The following is a 23,227-nucleotide window of genomic DNA, read 5'->3' on the forward strand; positions in this document are numbered from 1 at the left end:
CAAGGGGAGCTGGGTGGTATGGCAGGAGAAAGCACAGCCCTTGAAATCGGTGGGGGTGGGGGGGAGGCCATCAGTGTTAGAGCAGCAGTGAGCATGAGGGCAGGGGCCTGCGGTGGGAGGACGAGGCACTTGCTGCCCATGCACCTGCCACGGTTCCCTCTGTGGACCAGGCAGCCACAATCCTCTCTATGAACGGGCATTAGTTCTCAAACTCCAGTGCAAATACAAATCACCTGCAGTCTGTTCCTGTCTCCTGGGCCCTCTCCCAGATGCTACCTGGGCAGCTCAGGGTGGACCCATGAATCTGCATGTCTAGTGAGCTCCCAGGGGACACTGATGCTGCTGGGATAAGACGACACTGAGAAAGGGCATCAGGCCGAGGAGAGATGGGGGCAAGCTGTTGGCAGTCTGAGGGTTGGGGGTCATCACCACCACCTTGGATGAGAGGAAAGGATTTGCCTGTGTGCCCTCAGGTGGTCCAGGGCAATGGCTCTGCTGCCCACTGACCGCCCAGTCCCTCCTTCACTGGGGGCGGGGCGGAGGCGCCGGGAGCTGGTGACACACGCAAGGCCACACACAGGTTGACATGAACCCTGCACCTGCCCCTGAAGACCCGGGCGGCATCTGCACCACAGTGCATTTGAGGGAAGGCAGACACAGGGTTAATTAATGAAATTTAATCTAATTATGACACAAACACAGACGGGAGGGGTGACCAAGCACAGACATGATGACCTGTGCCCTGAGTCAGGGCCCTCACTGCACCACCTCCAGGTGGGACAAACACTGATGTGGCTGAGTGACGCCCTGTGTGGCACAGCTGGCCCTGGAGAGGCACCTCATCGAAGCCTGTGGGTCCAGGCCAGGAGCCCCAAGGGCCCAAAGTGCTGGGGTTCTGGCCCCAGTGGAGGATGCGCACTGAGGAAGGAGGCCGGGGAGGCTCCTGTCCCCACTAAGTGCTGCCTGAGTGCTTCAGGACGAGGAGCAGGAGCAGACAGCCAGAGTTACGTAAACAGCAACGAGGAAGAAGACAAAACCCCAGAGACACTCATCAAACACGGGCCAACAGAACGGCAAGAAGGCAGAACCGTGCCGCCAGGAGCCGGCGAGTTCCTCGTGTTCTCAGTGCCGGGACTCAGCCCCGAGGCTGCGCGTGGCCTCTGGGCGAAGACTGCTTCCCTCCCCAGGAAGGGCTCGGCAAAGAGACAGGACATCCGGAAGACGAGCCTCTTCTGGGAGAAGGGGCTTTGGAGACAAGTGTGGAGCCGGCAGAGCAGGTATGTCCGGAGAAGGAGGGGTCTCCCGGCAGAGCCGGGATGGTGGCCGGCGTCGGAGTGTCCTCCTTCCAGCGGGCTTGGCAGGCCTTCCAGCGCTTCCCCAGGAGCCCCTGCACCAGGGCTGGGGGAATGACCCCTCACTGGGTCCGGAGCTGGTAATCTAGGAGACGGGAGGGAGGTGTCCATGAGTGCCACCCTAGGGGCAGCCACCCTGGAGGCAGCTGCTCGGCCACTAGGGACCCTCTCAGCCGGCACCCCCACTCCCCGCCCCCCCACAGTGGGCTGCACATACCTCCATTCTGAGTGATATAACGGACCCACGGCAAGGCCTGGTAACCGCTCTTCTCAATGATCTTCAGGTAGCGCACCTGGGGCACAGGGAGGGCCCTGAGCGTGTCGTGCCGCCCTCTGCTGGTGACCCCTTAACCATCCCCCCCGGGCTGGGCGGGGGAGGTTGTGATGAGTGAGTGAACAGAGGTGAGAGGAGAGGTGAAGGGCACTGGTCTGTCTGCAACGCACTGAGGTTGTGCTTCTAGCAGACGCGGCAAAGAGCCCGGATGTGTGTGCACAAGAGAGGTTCTAGAGCTTCCTGGAGAGGGTCCAGGGTTCTCCTCCCCTCAAAGGTTTCCCATGGAGGTGCCCAGGAAGATGGGCCCCACGGGGACAAGTCTGGACACTAGAGGCTCAAACTCCAGCTCTGGGGACCAAATGCACCCCTGGACTTGGAGCAGAGCACAGGGCAGGGCCGAGGAGACAAGTACAGGCCTCTTTCTGTGGGGGCCGGGCTGCCCGTGGAGGAGCAGAGCTGTGGCAACCTGATGGGGACCCTTTCTAAGCTGCTGTGATGCTGTGTGCCACTTGCAGTCCTCTGGGCCTGAGTGGACTCTGGGTCTCTGTTGTCCCCGTCTGCTCTGGGCCTGGCAGCCCTGGCACGTACCTGGATGCCCGAGGTAGTGAAGTAGGGGATCTCGAACTTGACGCTGATCGGGGGCTTGCCCTCCTTGTCCTCAGCCTCCACACTGGGCAGGCCAAAGTGGGCCCGCATCAGGTACTCCTTGCCGCCCTGGGAAAGCAGACGGGTGGGGATGGTGAGGCTGAGGCCCCGCCTAGGTGGAGCACACAGGCTGCTGGCCTGGCCACCGGGCCCTCCCAGTGTGGCCAGCGGACACCTGACACCCCAGCTCCTCGAACACATGTACACTTGTCCTCCAGGACTGCCCCCAGCCCCACTGGGAAGACTGGAGGCCATGGTGGGCACGATGGTTGAATTCTAAGGATCAGGATGAAGTTTCACGGGCTCCCAGGGAGAGAAGACTAATTGCTTCACGGCAGATGAGACCAACGGGCGTGGGAAGGAGGAAGAGAGGAGAGTGCAGGCGCAGGCTACCGGGGACGAGAGTCCAGTGAACAGCCCCTGCCCAGGGTCAGGGGGATGCGTGGAGGAGGGGACTGTCAAAGGGAGGAACGCAGACAGGGAGGTGACAAACGTTAAGAGGCCGCGGCGGGGGCTGCCTGAGGAGCTGCTCCCCAAGGGTGGCGGCTCCGGCCTCAGGCTGAGCAGTGACACCAGGGGCAGGGCTCGGAGCAGGGCCAGGCATGACTGGACCTGAGTCCTGGCGAGAGGAGCAAGGGGTCTCGGTGAGAGGAGTATGGGCTGTCGAAGCTCCCCGTGCGTGTCAACCAGAGCAGTGGGGAGCAGGGAGGAGCACAGGTCTTGTCACATGTGGGTCACCACCTTGGGTCCCCAGGGCTCTGGCAGCAGGAGCGGCTGCCGACCAGGGCGGCTTCTGCCCCAGAGGAGGGGCTGCCCTTCCACCTCAGACAGAGCCAGGGCTCCCAGCGCCTGGCTCACGCCTCCCTCCCCGGGATGGAGTGGTCGCTCTCCAGTCATGGCCGTTAGGGCCAGCTGGAGAGCAGCGACTGTGCTCTGCCTGACTCGGTGTCGTGTGCTGATGACTCTGGGACACCGAGGGGAGAATAATGTGGGCTTGGCAACAGAGCAGCAGAAAATAAATAATAAAATCTGCTCCATCAGCCTGTGTGTGAAACAATAACCAGAGCAAAAATCTGAGACGTTCGGGGCAAGAATTTCAGGCCACAGTCCTGGAAGCTGCAGTCCTGTGAGCCACAGGGAAGACATAATACTGATGGGTGTCTACGAGCCAAGCGACAGGACGGCTCCTGCGAAGCAGATGCTGCAGGAAATGTGAGGGGAAGCAGAGCTTCCAGTGATGCTGTCACAGCACAATGCAGACCTCATGGGCGCCGAGGTCAAACTCTCCACCCCAACGACAGGCCTTACCTGCTTCTCAAGTGCACATGGGGTGGGCTATTTATAAATTCTGACCTTAACTGGCCCACAACAAACACTTCAATAAATTCTAAAAGTATAAACAGTACGAATAACATTCTCTGACCTCAATGTACCAAATGGAAATGGAGGAAATGGGAAACAAAAGGCCCTTCTAGCAGGCAATTAAAAACCAACCAACTGCCCTAGCTGGTTTGGCTCAGTGGATAGAGCATTGGACTGCAGACTGAAGGGTCCCAGGTTCGATTCCCGTCAAGGGCATGTACCTTGGTTGTGGGCACATCCCCAGTAGGGGGCGTGCAGGAGGCTGCTGATCGATATTTCTCTCTCATCGATGTTTCTCTCTATCCCTCTCCCTTCCTCTCTGTAACAAATCAATAAAATATATATATATATATATACATATATATATGTATATGTATATATATATGTGTATATATATATATATATATATATATTTAAAAAAAAAACACAAAACAAAAAAACCAACCAACCAAACAAGTAAACAAAAAACCACAACCCAACTCTACTTGATCACAGAATTTCTGGATAATGATGATATTAAATAAAAGAAGTCAGTTATACAGCTAAAGAGGAACAACTGTGTCTCAAATACTTATGTCAATGCAAATTTAAAAACAAAATAATCAAATTAAAATACCTAACTCAGAAAATTAGAATTAGAACAAAAAAGACTAAGGAATTAAAATGAAAGACTTATAAAATGGGAAAATACTAAAACAAATTGAAAAGCAAATCCGAAAAAAATAAACCACTAGGTAACCTTATCAAGGGAAAAGACGACACAAATATACAAAAATAAGAAATGTAACTGTCATAAGAGAAGAGGGGGGGGAGAACCACGTTCTATAACTTTGTGTAGACAAATCTGAAAAGCTGGTTAATTTTGTAGAAAAATATAATTTACCCGAACAGACTCCAACAGAAACTCTAAATGGCTCAAATTCCATTCCAAGAGATAAAGTAGCAGACACCCAGACAGGCACACAGCTAAACCCTACCAACGGTCTCAAGACCAATCTCCAGGCTAAACAGATTTGCAGCATAGAGAAGGGAGATGAAAAATGTATAAAATGAGTATAACTTTGACACCTGATAGAGACTATACCAAAAACAAAAGTCAATCTCAGGTATGAATACCAATGCAAAAATCCTAAATACAATGTTAACCAACAGAATTCAATGGCATATTAAAAAGAAAAGATACTACGCTCAGGTGGAGCTTATCAGGATGCACAAATACTATATCATTCCAGATCCACCCATGAACAGATCTGCACTGAAATGGACACTCACGAGGCAGCTGCTAAATGCGATGCCCACTTGTGCTAAAACCACAGCAACTCAGCCTGGGCTGAGTCTGCAGTCCCAGCTGCATTGAACTTGGAGGAGAAGCCCTGGTGGCTCCATAGAGGGCAAGAGGCCATTCTCTCCACCACCACTTAAGGGCCCCGGAGACAGAAGCAATGAGATGCCAGAAGCCATCGGATGGAAAAGAATAGGAGAGAAGAGAGAAAAACTACATCTAGGTGCGAAAGACCTGAAAGGAGATCTGAAAACCCATGAGAATCAAAAGAAAAGCTATCGCGCCCTGGCTGTTTGGTCTCAGTAGATAGAGCGTCAACCTGCGGACTGAAGGGTCCCGGGTTCAATTCCAGCCAAGGGCACATGGGCCCCATCCCCAGTAGTGGGTGTGCAGGAGGCAGCCAATCAAGGATTCTCTCTCATCATTTATGTTTCTCTCTCTCTCTCCCCCTCTCTCTGAAATTAATAAAAATATTTATTTTTTTAAAAAAAAAGCTACCACAAGTCAAAATCCAGTAAGGTCCCAGGACATAAAATTGCCATGCAAATATTAGTGACCTATTAAAGACAGAATGGAAGAGAAGACCCCATTTACCAAAACATTGGCTTCAAAATCATCTTAATGAGCCCTGGCTGGTGTGGCTCAGTTGGTTGAGCAATGGTCATCTTATGCGCCAAAAGGTCACAGGTTCAATTCCCAGTCAGAGTGTATGCAAGCAGCAGCCAATCAATGTCTCCCTCCCTCCCTTCCTCCCTCTCTCTCTCTAAAAAAACAAAAATCAATAAAAACATATTTTAAAAAATCATCTTAATAAGAAATGAGTGAGAGAGAACCAAGATGGCGGCATAGGTAAACACCGGAGATTGCTGCCTCGCACAACCACTTCAAAAATACAACTAAAAGATGGAACGGACATCACCCAGAACCACAGGAAGGCTGACTGAGGGGAAATTCTTCAACTAGAAGGAAAGAGAACAGCATACCGAGACTCAGAGAGGGCGCAGTGCGGAAAATACAAAGGTGCGGAGGTGCGCGCGGAGTGGGCTGGCAGCTGAGGGCGCGGTTGTCTCAGACTCTGAGCTCCAGTTCTGGGCGAGTCTCTAGGGACCCAGACTCAAACGGGAGAAGCAGGACTGTCTGGCATCGGTCGGAACTCGAGGGCAGCTTTCTCTCCGAGGTTTGCAGCGGTTGCTGGGACTCTGAGAGGCAGAGCCTCTGGGGACGGGACTGAGAGCAGCCATAACTGCTCGCTCTGCCCGCCGTGTTGATCCCCTGGGACACACCCCGCCCAAGCCCTGCACAGAAGCATTTGCCAGATAGCCTCAGGCAAAGGCTAGATTAGCACCTCCCCAGAGGACAGAAGTTTTCCCACTGCAGACACAGCTGATTCTCACAGCCAGTTGGCCTGGAGGTCAAATCCCCCCCAGTAATACCGACAATAATCAAGGCTTAACTACAACAAGACTGTGCACATAGACCACTGGGGGGTGCACCAAGAAAGCATAAAAAAAATGCGGAGACAAAGAAACAGGACAAAATTGTCAATGGAGGATATAGAGTTCAGAACCACACTTTTAAGGTCTCTCAAGAACTGTCTAGAAGCCGCCGATAAACTTAATGAGATCTACAAGAAATCTAATGAGACCCTCAATGTTGTGATAAAGAACCAACTAGAAATTAAGCATACACTGACTGAAATAAAGAATATTATACAGACTCCCAACAGCAGACCAGAGGAGCGCAAGAATCAAGTCAAAGATTTGAAATGTGAAGAAGCAAAAAACACCCAACCGGAAAAGCAAAATGAAAAAAGAATCCGAAAATACGAAGATAGTGTAAGGAGCCTCTGGGACAGCTTCAAGCGTACCAACATCAGAATTATAGGGTTGCCAGAAGATGAGAGAGACCAAGATATTGAAAACCTATTTGAAGTAATAATGACAGAAAACTTCCCCCACCTGGTGAAAGAAATAGACTTACAAGTCCAGGAAGAGCAGAGAACCCCAAACAAAAGGAATCCAAAGAGGACCACACCAAGACACATCATCATTAAAATGCCAAGAGCAAAAGACAAAGAGAGAATCTTAAAAGCAGCAAGAGAAAGAAACTCAGTTACCTACAAGGGAATACCCATACGACTGTCAGCTGATTTCTCAACAGAAACTTTGCAGGCCAGAAGGGAGTGGCAAGAAATATTCAAAGTGATGAATGCCAAGAACCTACAACCAAGATTACTTTATCCAGGAAAGCTATCATTCAGAATTGAAGGTCAGATAAAGAGCTTCACAGATAAGGAAAAGCTAAAGGAGTTCATCACCACCAAACCAGTATTATATGAAATGCTGAAAGGTATCCTTTAAGAAGAGGAAGAAGAAGAGAAAGGTAAAGATACAAATTATGAACAACAAATATGCATCTATCAACAAGTGAATCTAAGAATCAAGTGAATAAATAATCTGATGAACAGAATGAACTGGTGATTATAATAGAATCAGGGACATAGAAAGGGAGTGGACTATTCTTGGGGGGGAAAGGGGTGTGGGAGATGCGGGAAGAGACTGGACAGAAATCGTGCACCTATGGATGAGGACAGTGGGTGGGGAGGGAGGGCGGAGGGTGGGGTGTGAACTGGAATGAGGGGAGTTATGGGGGGAAAAAAGAGAGGAACAAATGTAATAATCTGAACAATAAAGATTTAAAAAAAAAAACAAGAAAAAAAAGAAATGAGCAAAACTGTCGGTGAGCCCCGGAGACTCGGAGGGCGTGGAGTGTCCTATGGCTTTTTCCTGGCTCCAGACACAGATCTAGTCACTGAGAAAACTCGTGGAGTTGTTCACAATTCATCTGTGTACCTTTCTGCAAGTTATACTTCGATAAAAGCGCTTTCTGACAACGAGGAGGTACACAAGGCAAATGCTAAAGCATTACTAAAAGACACAAAGGTGCCCGGGGGGCAAAGCTCCTGGAAAGGACAACACAGCCTCATAAAGGTGTTAATTACCCCCTTAACTTAGAAATTTAGTACAAACAGATTCCAAAATCTAAAAGGAAATGAAACCAGTAAGAGTTGCGGGGAAACAGACAATCAATAGGCGTGGGGGGGGGGGTGTGGTGGGTGTGGGGCTGGCCCCCCCAGATGTGAACACAGAATACAGCCCCAAGTTAAAATGTGGCCTCCGTGCAGGAGGGTGTTCAGAAGGAGACCTAATGCTGCCTGAAAATCTGACTTGTGATCAACATGGTGTTTCGAACCACTGCGAAATGGACTTGTAGTAAATGCTGGACAGCCATTTGGAAAAGATAACTGTCCCTCCTCCACTGACCAGACCTTGCCCGGAAAGATGCCACTGGACAGGCTCCAGAAGCAAATGAGTGGACTCCTCCTTTCATCCCGTGTAAGCGAGAAATGGCACAGAGGAGCACGTCTGCTCTCAGGTGGGCACATGTCTGAAAGCTCCACGGCAACTCTGCTGATGGCGCTTGGGAGTGGGTGCTGATGGGATGTGAACAGCACACAGGGAAGTGGAAATGGCCCAACAAAATCTTAGACCTATGTCCCCTTTGAGCCAGCAATTTCATTTCTGGCACCAACGCTGAAGCTAAACCAACAAATAAACAAAATGACATAAGCCCAAGGTCAAGCCTCAGAGCAGTCTCCCTAAAGCTAAAGGCTGAAACAGCTAAATGCCCTTCAGTGGGGAGGGGAAGGTGTCTGAATAAAGACAGAATAAATGCCACACAGTGGAATACTATGCAGCTAAAAAAAAAAAAGAACAAGGAGGATCTGCTTCTATAACCATTTCTCCTAAATGGTTAGGGGGAAGTAGGTAAGAGAGGAGGAGGAATAGGAATATACCCATTTATATCTGTTCCTTTGTACCAAAAGACACTTCAGAAGGTTAAATGCTTTTCCATAATGGGAAGAGAGATTTAGGGGAAAGGCATGAAAATGAGAATTCTGCACCTTTCTTCTCTCCCTTTTCATTTAAAAAAAAATAGTTTTGACTTTTTAACCACATGAAGATTTTCACATTTCAAAAACTGAATTTAAAAAGCAAACCCTCATCTGATTGGTGTGGTTCAATGGTTGAGCCAGGAACCAATAGGTTGCCGGTTTGATTCCTGGTCAGGGCACATGTCCAGGTTTCAGGCTCAAATCCCAGTGGGAAGCGTATAGGAGGCAGCTGATCATGATGATCCTCTCTCATCTATGTTTCTCTCCCTCTCTAACTTTCTCCCTTCCTCTTTCTCTAAAAATCATTAAAAAGATATTTAAAAAAAATAAAAATAAAAAAGCCAACCCTGAATCAAACTGTATATTGAATTGGTGATATGGAGAAATATAAGACAGGGGAAGGGTACATACACATGTGCTAGTATATATTTAAGATTGTTTTTTGCAGTTCTTTTCGTCCCTGGGGCACGCCACTTGAAGTAATCCATCTCTGTGTGGTTTTTTCAACTTGATACACTGGTAAGTTCATTTGGCTTTTGATTTTTAGGAATCACCTTTTATTTTTTTCCATCTTTCATTTAATTTTGTTTTATACTAATGAAAAACACTTTAATGGTTTCAACGTCAAGTGAAAATTTCAAAGATTAGATTAAAACAAACCACAGCCTACCAAACAAGGTACAGTCCACGATGATTGGCATCTAGCCCTTAGCCATGTCCTCTGCCTCCCCTAGAGCGAACCATGCGATTTATCTTCTGATTTATTCTCCCATTGTGTTTTTTAACATAAATGCTAAACAGTGGAAACAGTCGACCATCTAGGATGGTACGACTCCCTCCATGGAATATTCTATTGCTGACAAACTGACCGCCAAGAAGACAGTCAATGACCTGGACATGCTTCCGATACAAGGCTGAGAGAACCAAGGACAAAGAACACCAGATTGTCTCTGCTCTACAACGTCCAACAAAAACACACAGCAAGATAAGAATGAAACACACCAAAAACCTAACAGCAATTGCATTATGGTGGCAGGATTACAGTCTTTTTTCTCCTTTCCCTCTATTTTCTGTAAGGTAATTATATCATACATTTGAGGAAAACTGCGAACATAAAAAAACTCAAGGCACTAGCATTGACTGCATGCCCAACTTCTTTAACTCAGCTGGGACTGTCCTCAAGCCCCACCGAGGTTCAGACAGAGAACGTGGGAAAGCAGTGACTGGCAGGAGCACACACCCGCCTACCAGGCTCTCCAGGCGCTATCCCCGCAAACCCAGACTCTAGCGCTCAAAATCCTGAACACAAGCCAGGCAGCAGCGCCAGCAGGCAGAGCTGGCACAGGGCACAAAGTGCTGCCTGTTCCTGGAGCTGGATTTCCCAGACCCGTGCTGCTCTGGCCTCAAGGCAGTGCTGACCTGGTCCCACCACAGTGTCAGAGGGAGGGAGGGAGGGAAGGGTAGGGGAGGGGAGGAGGGAGGGGGGAGGGGGCATTTTACTGATGCTGGAGAGGAAGGTGGTGAGGGGCCCACAGGCTGAGCCAGCCTCTGCTTTCCCGGAGGCTCCAGTTTTCCCTCCTTGCCCGGCCAGCTCTTCAGCTCTCCCCTCCCTCCTGACCCTCCCAGAAGCTCCAGGTGGGGATCCTACCCTGTGGCCTGTCTCAAGGTTTGGGGGTATCCCACAGCTGCCGGGCCACAGCACTAGGCGGGGCACAGGGAGCACGTGGAATGTGGGTGAAGTCTGGAGGGGGCACCCCGCTGAGAACAGTGCTTACTGGGAAGGACTTGATGGACCACACGATCTCGCTGTTTTCAGGGACCCACTTGACGCTCCCCACCGTTGTCTTGAACTTGGGCGAGTCGGCATCATTGGGCACAGGGATGTGGATCTCCACGTTGTTGGCTGTTGACCGCCGCTTGAACTGGCTCTTGGCCTAAAGAGGAGGCCCACATGGTCAAGGCTGTAAAAGGTGAAAGGGAGACAGCCCAGCCCCCACGCACCTGGATCCCACAGGGCCATGTGCCCCTTGGCCTGGTCTGTGGGGCCCTCCACCAAGCTGACCCCCGCCCATTCTTAGGCACTACTCACACCCTCTCTTACCCCAAGAGTCCCCCTATGCTTGATTTTGAAAGTTCAGTTTCTGCCTTCCTGTTCCATTGGCCGTCCGGGCTCCCCATCCCCCCTCCCTGGCCCAGCCCTGGCCTCCTGGGACCAGGTCTGTGTCCGCACAGCTGGCCGGGGCTGGGCAGATTCACTGAGAAGCAGGAGTGCTCCGTCTGGCAGGCAGCAGCCTTCCTGGTTGCCTGACATGTGGCCACTGACATGATGGCCATGCCCAGCACCTGGGCAGTGTGTCTCCTCTCTGTGCCCCCGGCCCACTCCCGAACCTGAGCTCACAGGGAGGCAGCAAGGATGACAGCCACAGGCCTCATTCCCCAGGATGGGAGTCGCTGAGCCCCATGGCGGCCCCGCCTTGTGTCAGAACTTTGTGCCAAGGGCCCTGGACAGGCCAGAGACACAGAAGCACCCTCACCAGGAAGGACTGTCCCAGCCGCCAGGCTGACTCTGTCCACAGGACCAACACCCACCTTGATCATGTACTCGATGCGGCTGTGGGAATGCTTCTCAATCACTGACTCAATCCATATCAAGGGCTTGACCTGTCGGGAGAGTGGCTGTTTCATAGCCCGTTTCACAGAGGGGAGGCGGGGCCCAGGGCAAGGGATCGCCCACCCGGGTGTGAGCTCGACACACACCGCTGGGCTCAAGGAGGAGTCCCAGCCGCACGGGGCAAGCCCAGAACACAGAGAGCCCGGTCGCAGGGAGATGCCGAGGCCTCTGCGACAACGCAGGGACCATCACTGCTGGGCTCCCAGGAGGAGCAGTGATGCCAAAGCAGCCTGGCCCCTCCCACAGTTGGGTCTTCAAACACAGGGTCCCCGTGCCCGCACTGAGCGTCACCTCATGGACAGGAGACTCATCCTGGACAGGGACTGTCCCAACCACAGGAAGGAGACAGGACCCGCCCCCAACCCACCCCACCATGGAGCCCCCGCGCTGCTGCCCAGTGCTGAGAGCCGGCTCCGGGGAGAGGAGCCTGGCACACTCACGTGGGTGTTGAGACGGTAGGACATGAGCTCGAACTCGCCGTCGGGCGGGATGAAGGAGATGGTGCGGTCATTCTCGAAGCGGGAGAGCCGCACGCACTGGTGGAACTTCACGTCCTCCAGCTCCACCGACTTGCTTTTGCCGCCTGAGGGGAGGGGGGCGTAAGGACCCGAGGCCTCCGGGCCACTCTCAGCAACGCTCCCGCCGCCTGGGGCCCACCCCTGGGAGAGCAGAGCTGCCCCAAATCTGTGAGAGCATCTTGGGCCACGAAGACCAAAGGGACCTGGTTCTGAGACAACCCTCTCCACCCCACCCCCATCCTCCTCACCCACATGGAGGCCCCCCTTCATGTCCAGACATGGACTCATGCTGAGGGCAGGGCTGGTTGGCCTGGTTCACACCAATCACCAGGTAGGGTGGCGGCTTGGGACGTTTGTTGAATGACGAACAAACCCAGCTGCTGTGTTTGTGGTGATGGCTTGGGGCTTCTGAGGGCTCTGGCCCCACTGACCCATGGGTTCTGGAGTCCTGCCTTGGTTTCCCACCCCACAGAGACCTGTGTGGGTCAAATCCAGCCCCGGAGAGGAGCTGCCCTGATGGGCGAATGCCTGAGAGGCCCCAACTACTGCTGCTGTGGATGTAACTGACCAGGCGGGACACTGCTCCCGCTGCTGGGCCTGTGGCAGGCCGGGAGGTGGGTGATCCAGTTTGCAAACACAAAGCCCCAACAATCTGGACCCCCGAGGCTGCTCTGGCCCTGCCCCACCCCAGGAGTTCTACTTCTAGGCCAGGTCCCTCCTATTAATTTATTAAGAATTAATTGTAGGCTATCATTTCTAGGTATTTATTCATTAATTTTCATAGCTGTCTTGTAAACGATGTGAAAATATTTCCAGGTGCTTGGGATCAATGTGTTCCCTCACCCGGTGACCTTCCCTCAGCTCTAACTGAGCCCAGGACCCAGCTCCGGGTGAGCCTGCGCTGTGCACAGCCCGGGGCCCTGGTACTCACGGCCCGTGTTGTCGAAGAGGACCTTGTCGTTGAGGCCCAGGCGCAGCTCGGGCATGCCTGAGAGGAAGACCCGCATCTTGATGGAACCCACGATCTCGCTGCGCAGGACATTGCCGTTGGCACTGACCTGTGGGAACGGGTGGGTGTGAGGGGAGGTCCCAGCTCGCCAGCTGCTGTCCCCCCCCCCCCCCCCCATGCTGCAGGACTCTCCGGCCACCTCCACTCTCGATGCCCTTCTCACTGTCTCCTGAGCTGGGGGAGCCTCATCCGTCCCATCCAGCCTTCGTGTCAGGGTCAGTGAGGCAGACGCTTGTGGGCCTTACCCTCGAGGCCTTGGGCCACATGAGCTCCTCCCTCACGGACAAGCCTGGTGGCCTGGGCCTGGCACACCGTCTCAGGCTCTCCCCTGCACCATGCCCTCTCAGGAGCCCCGACGCCCCAGGGAGGCCACCAGGCTCACATCCCTGAGGGCTCGTTAGAGGAGGAGCATCCTAAGCCTTGAACCCTCCCTGCTCCCCCAGGCTGCCCCGAAGTCTGATAACCATGGATCCAAAATAACAGAGGGAATCGGTGTTCACACGGACAGAAAAGTGACCCTGCAGCAGGCCCCCTCTTGCACCCCTCAACAGTCTGTGGGGCTGGGCTATGGCATGAGCAACCCTATAACTCATGTGCCAACAGGGAGGTATCTGAGAGTGCGACGAGGCTACCGGAGCTACCCTCCTTCATCTATCTATTATCTATCTATCTATCTATCTATCTATCATCTATCTGTCTATCTATCTATTAATCATCTATCCATTTATCTATCTAGAGTGGAGGGAGGGAGGGGGAGAGAGAGAAACATCGATTTGAGAGAGACACAGCAATTGGTTGCCTCCCACATCGAATGGTTGCCTCCCGCACACACCCAGACCAGAGCCAGGGATTGAACCTACAACCCAGGTACATGCCCTTGACTGGGAATTGAACCTGCGACCCTTTGGTGTGCGGGGTGATGCTCTAACCACTGAGCAACCAAGCAGGGCTGGAGCTACTCTCCTTGAGTCCGTTTTAGAGAAAAGGACACTGAGAAAAACCGGGCGGGAGTCATGTACCAAAGGAACAGAGCAGCTGGCAGGTGCTGGGGCCACAGCCCTGACCACCACCCCAGTGTCCCTCTGCACAAGGCCACGTGCACACCAACAGCGAGTCTGGGGCCACCGGGGCCACTCCTCAGAGGCGCCGGCCACACTCACATGGCGGAGGCCCGAGCTGCCTATCTGCAGAGAAGCAGGAAATTCTGTCCGGTCTTTAACGAGGGTCCCAACAGCACCACATGCCCACCTGAAAGCCTTTGCCTCTGACGGGAGCAGAGACTTGAGGTGCCGAGTGGCTGCCGACCCTGAGAAAGGCACCAAACAGGACAGAAGGCCCGAGAGTTTCTCGCTCCATCACCCCCATCACTCGCTACACTCTGGCCACACCGCCTCTCCTGTCCTCGCCCCAGCAGGCAGCTCCCTGACCTCACAGGGCACAGCAGCTGCCGCTTCCCCTGCCTCTCACCAGCCTGTCTGCCTGTCTCATCCCCTCTCTAGGGAGGGGCTATGCCAAGCTGCTCGCTGCAGGGTCAGCAGGGAGACTGCGCCTGAGGACAGGAGGCACTCAGAAAGCGCGGTAGATGTGGGTCCTCTCTTTCCAGGCTGGCTGGGTGCTACTCCCACCTGCCTCAATCCATGGCCCTCCGTGCTGCCCATGACTGTGACTGCCCTAGGTCCCCTTCTCTGGGGGCTGTTTCCTCCTTGGGGAGTTGAGACTGCATGGCCTTCTGTAACTAAACACAGGAAGTCATGAATGCTGGGAAGGAGGGCCAGGAAGTGGAGACAAAAAGTCACAAAGCCAGAGGCTAATCTTGGCCCTCTGGGCAGCAATCACGACAAATTGCCCTTTCCAGCTGAGGTGTGACAGGTGGCCCAAAGCCAGCGCCTTCTCCAGGTGGGCACAGAGATGTTTGCTGAGGGATCAGCTGCTAAGTACTCCACTCCACCCAGATTTCCGGAATCTGGAGGCCAATATTGACTCGGCTGCCAGCTCTGCAAACACACTTAGGAATAAGGCATTCTCACGTGCCTAGGTGTCCATACCTGCCTCCGTGCATGGGGAGGAGCAGGGTTCTTTAGGCAAAGCCCCCCAAACATACCCCCGAAGCCTCTGAACTCTCCAGGTTTTCCCACGCAGATGGTTATAAAGTGCTCTAGGGATTTGCTTTTCCTTCCAAGAACCAGATGGACCATGTTTTGGTTTCAACAAAATGTCAGACCAAGGTCTTCAGGCAGGAGGAAACATAGTTATTAGCAAGGCTACCATCTTGCCCCTTGGCTTAAAAAGAAAGAAGGCAGCCTGGCTGGTGTGGCTCAGTGGTTGAGCATTGACCTATGAACCAGGAGGTCATGGTTGGATTCTTGGTCAGGGCACATGCCCAGGCTGTGGCTCAATCCCCAGTACGAGGCAGCAGCTCAATTATTCTCTCTCATCACTGATGTTTTTCTCTCTTTCCCTCTCCCTTCCTCTCTGAAATCAATAAAAAAAAATTTTTAAAAAAGAGAGAGAAGGAAGGCAAGTACAGTCATATTAAGTCCACTAGGAGCACCTCTTTGGGAAGTTCTCTCAAGAATGCCACGTCTGGGAACTCAACCTCCAGAAATGACGCCCAGGTAAGGGAGATGTCCAACATGCATGCCTGAGGATGCCCGAGCACGCTCATGTCTCCACCATCTGTCATAATCAGAATGGGCAAACCCGAGTAAGCCACTGGCCCAGCCATCATGGACCACCCAAACAGTAGAGACGGGACAATTCCCAATGAGGAGACAGGCAGCGTGCAGGTGAGGTGGGGTTGGCTTGCATTCTTTCTCTGCCACCAAATTCAACTATAAAACCTGGGTATGAGGCACTGGCAACGATGCGGGAAGACTGAAAAGTTCAGCAGGAGGTCCCAGGAGGAATCAAGGAGCAGTGCACCCTCCCCCGTGTGAAAGTGCGAGGAACCTGGAAGCAGAAGTGAGCATCACCCGGTTGCAGACTGAGCTCTCAGAAACCTCTAGCTTTGCCTCCAAGGGAATTTCCTGCCACTCAGGGGGAGTACAGAAATCCCTCATTTCCCCCACTTCACTGCTCTCTCATGTCCCAGGCCCCAGGCAATGCAATGTAGCGGCTATTCCAAGAGGTGGTGCAAGCCCAGGATTCAGGCTCAAGTGCAGACAAGTGTGACAGTTTGGGGATCGAGAGCCCCAGAACCAAAAAGGGAAGCCCCAGGCTGCTAGAAAGTACCAGGCAGATAGCAGAGAGTGAGGAGTTCAGGAAAGCAACCCCATGGAGTTGTTCATGTCTCTAGAAATGGGCATGCATGTCAAAGACTTTGAGAACCAAAGTGCCCTGACTGACCACTGGGCAATGCATTCTTGGGAGAGACTCAAATTGCAAATGGCATGTAGGCTTTGAAAACAGAACTGACATTCATGCCCCACAGAGTTGGGGTTGAAACCATGGCCTACAATGAACCAGGTCAACTGTTGGCTAACACAAAAATATCAATATTTTCCATATAATTTAAACAAGAACTAGAAATATACTATATAATAAAAGGCTAATATGCAAATTGACCAAACATCAGAACGACCAGTCGCTATGACGTGCACTGACCACCAGGTGGTCAGTGCGCTCCCACAGGGGAAGTGCCACTCAGCCAGAAGCTGGGCTCACAGCTGGCGAGCACAGTGGCAGTGGCGGGAGCCACTCCCACCTCCATGGCACTGCTAAGGATATCCAACTGCGAGAGGTTGCAGGCTGGGCTGAGGGACCCCCCTCCTCTCCCCTCAAGTGCACAAATTTCGTGCACCGGGCCTCTAGTTATAATATAATGTCCAAAAATTTCAGAATATAATCTAAAATTATTCAGCATACAAAAAAACCATGAAAATTTCAGCTCAAATGGAAAATATAACCAACAGATGCCAACACTGGTACAGATATTGTGATTATCTGACACTTTAAACAGCTATTGCAAACACTCTTGCAATAAATGTTAAAACAGACAATCTCAGCAAAGAAACATGATAGGAAGAAGAACCAAATGGAAATTTTACAACTAAGAAATACAATAACTGAAACTAAAAACTTGTTGGATAGGCTCAATAGCAGAATGGTGATAACATAGTAAAGGGTCGGTGAACTTGAAGACAGATCAATGGAAATTATCCGATCTAAACTAACAGAAAAAATGATGGAATAAAATGAACAGAACCTCGGGGAACCATGGAACAATAACAGAAGGTCTAATATTCATGTCAGAATGTGAAATGGTGAGAACAAAGTGAGAAGATAGATCATATTCTGGGCCATTAAATCAAACCTTAACTTTAAGGACTTGATATTATACAAAGTATATTGTCAAACAATGATAAAATTAAAAATCAATGACAAGATAAAAGAAAAATCTGCAAACATTTAGAAATTAACCAAAACGTTTTTGTTAAATAATCTAAGTCAAATTTGAAAATATTTTGAAAATTTGAATCTGAAAATCCCCAATTGTAGAATTCAGCTAAAGCAGTGCTTAGTGAGTAATATATAGCATTAAATGTTTATATTAGAAAAGGAAGGTTTCAAATCAATATCTTCAGTTTCTACCTTAAGAAACTGGAAAAGAAAGAGCAAAATCAACCCAAATCATGGAGAAAGAAATACTACAGATAATAGCAGAAATCAATGAAATTGAAAACAAAAATAATACAGAAAACAATCAATGTTGATTCTTTGTAAACATTAATAAAATATATGAAACTTTCACAAGACTGACAAAGAAAAAAGATAACATAAATTACCAATATCAGGAACAAAAGAAGGGATAGAGTAGAGACCCTGCAGACTTAAAAAGATAATAAGGGAATACTACTATAAACAACCCTATGCATATAAACTCAATGACTTAGATGAAATGGACCAACTTAAAAGAACTGAACTTTGTAATTAAAAATATGCTAAAAGAAGAAATCTGCAGGCTCAGTTTCAATGGTGAATTCTACCAAATAAAAGCAAAACTATACAATTTATAATAGCTTCAAAACACTGAAATACCTAAATAACAAAGCATGTACATGGTAAAAACTACAAAATGCTGATGAAAGAAATCAAAGATGTCCTAAATACACAAGAGTGGCGGTAGGCAAAGTAGGTTTACAGTTGTAAGTATAGCAAATAATACAATAATTAATAATACAAGAATAAACTCTGTTTCACAGACTCACAACTGTAAGCCTACTTTTGCCCCACCTTGTATACAGAGAAACAATACTATTTCATGGATTGTGAGACTTAATATGCTAAATATACCAATCCTTGCCTGGACAGTGTGGCTCAGTGGTTGAACATCAACCCATGAACCAGTTCAATTCTGGTGAGGGGCACATGCCTGAGTTGTGGGCTCAAACTCCAGTAGGGGGCGTGCAAGAGGCAGCTAATTAATGTTTCTCTCTCATCAATGTTTCCATCTCTCTATCCCTCTCCCTTCCTCTCTAAAAATATCAAAAACATAGTTTTTTAAAAAAGATATCAGCCCTAGCCGGTTTGGCTCAGTAGATAGAGCGTCAGCCTGCGGACTGAAGGGTCCTGGGTTGCATGCTCGATCCCCAGTATGGGGCATGTAGGAGGCAGCCAATCAATGATTCTCTCTCATCATTGATGTTTTTCTCTCTCCCTCTCCCTTCCTCTCTGAAATCAATATATATGTATATATTTAGTTAAAAAGATATCAATTCTTCCCCAAACTAAATAGTTATTTAACACCATACCAATCAAAATCCCAGAATTTTTTGTAGGTACAGACAAGTTGATCCTAGAATTCTATACAAAGGAACTGAATAGTTAAAAACAATTAAAAAAAAGAAAACAGGGATGTTGGAAAATCACATTATCTAATTTTCAAACCTATTATAAAGTTACAGTTATCAAGACAGTGTGGTATTGGCAAAGGAATAGATAAATATACAGACCAAAGGAACAGAATAGATAGTCCAGAAATAGTCTTGCATTAATATGACCAATTGCTTTTTGACAAAAATGCAAAAGTAATTCAATAGAGAAAGGATAGTCTTTTCAAAAATTATTAGAACAACAAAAAACTATGCTATATGCAAAAAGAATCAATATAAACCTCATAACTTATGTGAAATTTAACTCAAAATTGATCACAGATTTAAATGTAAAAGTATAAAGAAGAAAATTTAGAATCAATTTTTAAAACTCAAAAAAGTTCAATTTTTTGAACTTTCTAAAAATTAAAAACTTTTGCTCTGTGAAAGATACTGCCAAGAGAGTGAAAAGACAGGTGACAGACTTGGAGAAAATATTTGTAAATCACATATTGACAAAAGAATCATATCCAGAATATATAAAGAACTTTCAAAACTCAATAATCAGAAAACAAACAACCCAGTTTAAAAATGCTCAAAAGACACGAAGAGACACTTCTCCAAAGATGCTATACGGATGACAAAGAAGCAATAAAAAGATGTTCAACATCATTAACCATTCGGGAAATGCAAGTTAAAGCCATGAAGAGATACCACTACATACATAGTAGGACGACAAAAACAAAATACTAATCAAGGATGTGAAGCAACTAGAACTCTGTTGTGCTACTGGTAGGGATGCAAAATGGTGTGGCTACTTCTGGAAAACAGTTTGGCAGTTTCTTATAAAATTAAACTTATTAAAATGCACTTACCATATGACCCAGCAACCCCACTCCTTGGTATTTGCCCTAGAGAAACGAAAACTGCCCACATCTAAACCAGTACACGAAATGTTTATAGCAACGCTTTTCACAAGTGCCAAACACTGGGAACAGCACAATGTCCTTCAGTGGGTGAATGGATAAACATACTGTGGTTCAGAATATAAAATAAATAAACATAAGAAGAAACAAACTTTTGATAAACACAGCAACATGGATGACTCTCAAGGCAATATGGTGAGTGAACGAAGGCAGACTCAATAGGTCACATACTGTAGGATTCCATTCATAGGACAATCTCAGAAAGACAAAACTACAGGGATGGAGACCGGACCAGTGGTTGCCAGGGGTTGGAGACAGGGAGGAGGGTGCAACTACCAAGGGGCAGCAAGGGGGAGGTTTTGGAGGTGATGGAACTGTTTGGTATCCTGATAATGAGAGTACGTACACAAACATGCACACATTCTAGAATTCATAGGTCAATTTTACCTAATGGTATTTTAAAAATAAAGTTAAAGAAAAAAACAAAGATTACAAAACAGTAAAACAAAAACAACACCCCTCCCACCAAAATAAAACAAGTTGCAGCAAAACCACACCTTATGCTGTTTTATAGACAAACAACATATGTTTACATAGTGAGGCGGGCTTTCTGATTATGGAGCCCTTCACTTTCTAATTGTATATATTCTTCTTTTTAAAAACAATGTCAATGTCTTGATTCTAAGTAAAAACAAAAGCTCATGAAGATAAAACAAGCTCACGTTGCAATGAGTAGCCCCAACTGAATCCTGCTGACCTATCACACAGAACCTAAATGTTTCTCAGGGTTTCACTGATTTTAAAAGTCTAGTTGCTTTTACAACCATCATGGAGAAGACAACATTTTAAAAAAATAAAGGAAAGAAGCCTACCAAGAGGTTGACAGATTCGATGACGTCCAAGAACACCTCGTTCTTCCGGTACTTGATGCCCTCAGACCGCCAGGACACAGCGTTGGTGACAGTGGCTGGGGGCCGCGGGGCCCCCGTTTCCAGCTTGTGGCCTTCCTGAGTGATGTACCTGTGAGACCACGCTCAGAGTTAAGGCAGGCAAGCACCGATATTCTTGAAAACAGCCCCTCACTGTAACAGGCTCCAGAAAAGGCAGGCTCTGGTTTCGTCTGTGGCTGTTTAATTCAACAATATCGTAAATTTCAAAAAGCCCAAAAAACTCATTACAATGAGCATTGAATGTTCATTTGGGGGGTCCAAGGAGACAGCGGTAGTGAGGAAAAGCACCACTGGTCTGCAGAGGGGGATTAAGCCCCTGGTAAAGTAACCTGGTGACCCCATTCCCACTTGGGGAGCAACAGGTACGGGACATGGGCAGGTTACATTGCTCCCTGGTACAATGGGAGACAGTGCCTCTGACTGTGAATCGAGTGGATGCTAAGTGCTTACACAGGGCACAGTTCACAAGAAGCGCTTAATCCACAGTGGCCATTATTTGAAGAGCAGGATTCCAGAAAAGAAGATATTTTATCACAGCCTCCTTTGTGACAGCAACAAACAAAGGCAGGTGACTGACACCCTAACAACCAAGCATTTAGTGCACCTTTGTGGGTGGAAAATAAAGACCTAGTAACAGGAAAATGCTCATACCATGCAGGGCTGCTGCATGGGAAAGGATCCCAAATTGCCCACTGCTGTGACCCGCCAGACCCCCACTCTGCCTACTCACTCCTGTAGAATCTTGCTGTCTGTGGTCTGGGGGTAGCCAAAGTCCATGAGCTCATCCAGCAGCTCGTAGATGATGACAAAGTTGTCGCGGATGCTCTCCTCCTCCAGCTCCTTGAAGTACTCTGAAAACACCTGTGATGTTGGCAGTGGGGGCAGCCGATGGGTGAGGGAAGGACAAGGAAGGGAGAAAGGCCTGCACAAATCCATTTGCCTTTCACGCCCTGAGGCCCAGAGACAACAACCCACAAGCTGCACCTGCCCATTTTCTAGGCTTGGCAACATACTACAGACTAGACCTTTGACTCAGGGAATGTGGGCAGCAATGTGGCTACCTGAGAGGCAGGAACCACACTAGGGGTTGCAGGTGTCCTCTGAAGCCTGGTCAGAAGCCCCATATCCGCATCCCTGCGGCCCCTTCCCAGCTTCCCTTTAGTCCTCACTGTAACTGTCTCCTTGGCCTCTGAGTCAGAGGCGACTCAAGTGAGAGGCAAGAGCCACTGGGGACAGAACAAGCGATGCTTCTGGACTCTTCCGGCCTCCCTGAGTTCCCAGTCTGTATAGCTGTGCAGGCAGAAACATCGTCCCCGTTTCAGCAGGAAGTTGTAAGGTTCAAGGAAGGAATGTTTCATTAGCACTGACACCAAAGCAGAGAGAACTGCTAGACCCTCCATGGAGAACTTCCTCTTTCCCACTTCCCCACGCCCAGGCCTTGCTTGCGACAGCACCACCACCACCCCCTAATGAAGGCCCACTCCTTGCTCTCCCCTCCCAGACTGCGTGCCCTCAATGTCAGACCGGCCCCTGCTCCTGAAGGTTTAGCACAAGTGGCTCCGGAGCTAGCTGCATATGGTACCACTGGAGGTATACACGCTTTCCTGGGCCCACCCCAGGTCTCCTGGGTCCCATTCTCCACTCCAAACCCCAGCTTCGGCCAGGCCCCTCCACTTCTCTTCTACAAGCTGCAGTGACCTCACTGGGCTCCCTGCTGCCCTCACATTCCTCTACTCAGCAGCCAGAGATCGATCATCTTAACTTAGATCAGCCTGAGCAGTCTTCGCTTAAAGCCCTCCCACCATCTCCCATCACACTTGGAATGAAATCTAAACTCACCAGGCCTGTATGCCTCTCCACACCCCCACTGTGATTCAGCCCTAACAACTTTGCTGACCTCAGCCCCAGACTTTGTCCCTCACTCCCTATGTCCTGGGCACACTGGCCTGCCTGATGCTCCCTGACCACATCACATGCACTCCTGCCCCGGGGCATTTGCATGTGCCACGCTCTCTGCCTCCCTAGCTCGCTGTCAGCCTGGGCCTGGCGTGTCAGCTCTCTCCATGGCGGGCCTCAGTGGGCCTCTACTGTGAGAGCCCCCTAGGACAGTGGTCGGCAAACTCATTAGTCAACAGAGCCAAATATCAACAGCACAACGATTGAAATTCCTTTTGAGAGCCAAATTTTTTAAACTGAAACTATATAGGTAGCTATTAACTTAATTAGGGTACTACTAAGGCTTAGGAAGAGCCACACTCAAGAGGTCAAAGAGCCGCATGTGGCTCGCGAGCCGCAGTTTGCCGACCACGGCCCTAGGAGATTCCGAGCAGAGCTTGGCTCTGCCCTTCTCCCAATTACCTCAATTCTCCAACCCCTAACTCTCAGCTGGCTAGCCTCTACCCTTCCACAGCCAGCTGGGGGGCATACCTGTTCCTCCCAGGGCCAGGGGGCACCCCTGCCCTGAGCCCCACCT

At 49.6% G+C, this 23,227-nt stretch overlaps 1 protein-coding gene across 1 annotated transcript in view; it reads right to left on the reverse strand.

The window, feature by feature from the left end:
• Positions 1-662: 662 nt before the first annotated feature.
• The window catches only part of AP1M1 (adaptor related protein complex 1 subunit mu 1), a 32,120-nt gene continuing 9,555 nt past the window's right edge, over positions 663-23,227 (reverse strand). Inside the window, exons 4-12 of the mRNA XM_059696357.1 lie at positions 21,485-21,615; positions 20,677-20,824; positions 12,991-13,117; positions 11,982-12,124; positions 11,460-11,531; positions 10,646-10,804; positions 2,215-2,340; positions 1,570-1,645; positions 663-1,437 (exon numbers count right to left, since the gene is read on the reverse strand). Coding sequence (XP_059552340.1) covers positions 1,415-1,437; positions 1,570-1,645; positions 2,215-2,340; positions 10,646-10,804; positions 11,460-11,531; positions 11,982-12,124; positions 12,991-13,117; positions 20,677-20,824; positions 21,485-21,615 — 1,005 coding nt within the window. The 3' untranslated portion in view covers positions 663-1,414. The remainder of the gene's footprint in view (positions 1,438-1,569; positions 1,646-2,214; positions 2,341-10,645; positions 10,805-11,459; positions 11,532-11,981; positions 12,125-12,990; positions 13,118-20,676; positions 20,825-21,484; positions 21,616-23,227) is intronic.

The sequence above is a fragment of the Myotis daubentonii genome, chromosome 5 (assembly GCF_963259705.1).
Source record: "Myotis daubentonii chromosome 5, mMyoDau2.1, whole genome shotgun sequence".
NCBI classification, from domain to species: domain Eukaryota; kingdom Metazoa; phylum Chordata; class Mammalia; order Chiroptera; family Vespertilionidae; genus Myotis; species Myotis daubentonii.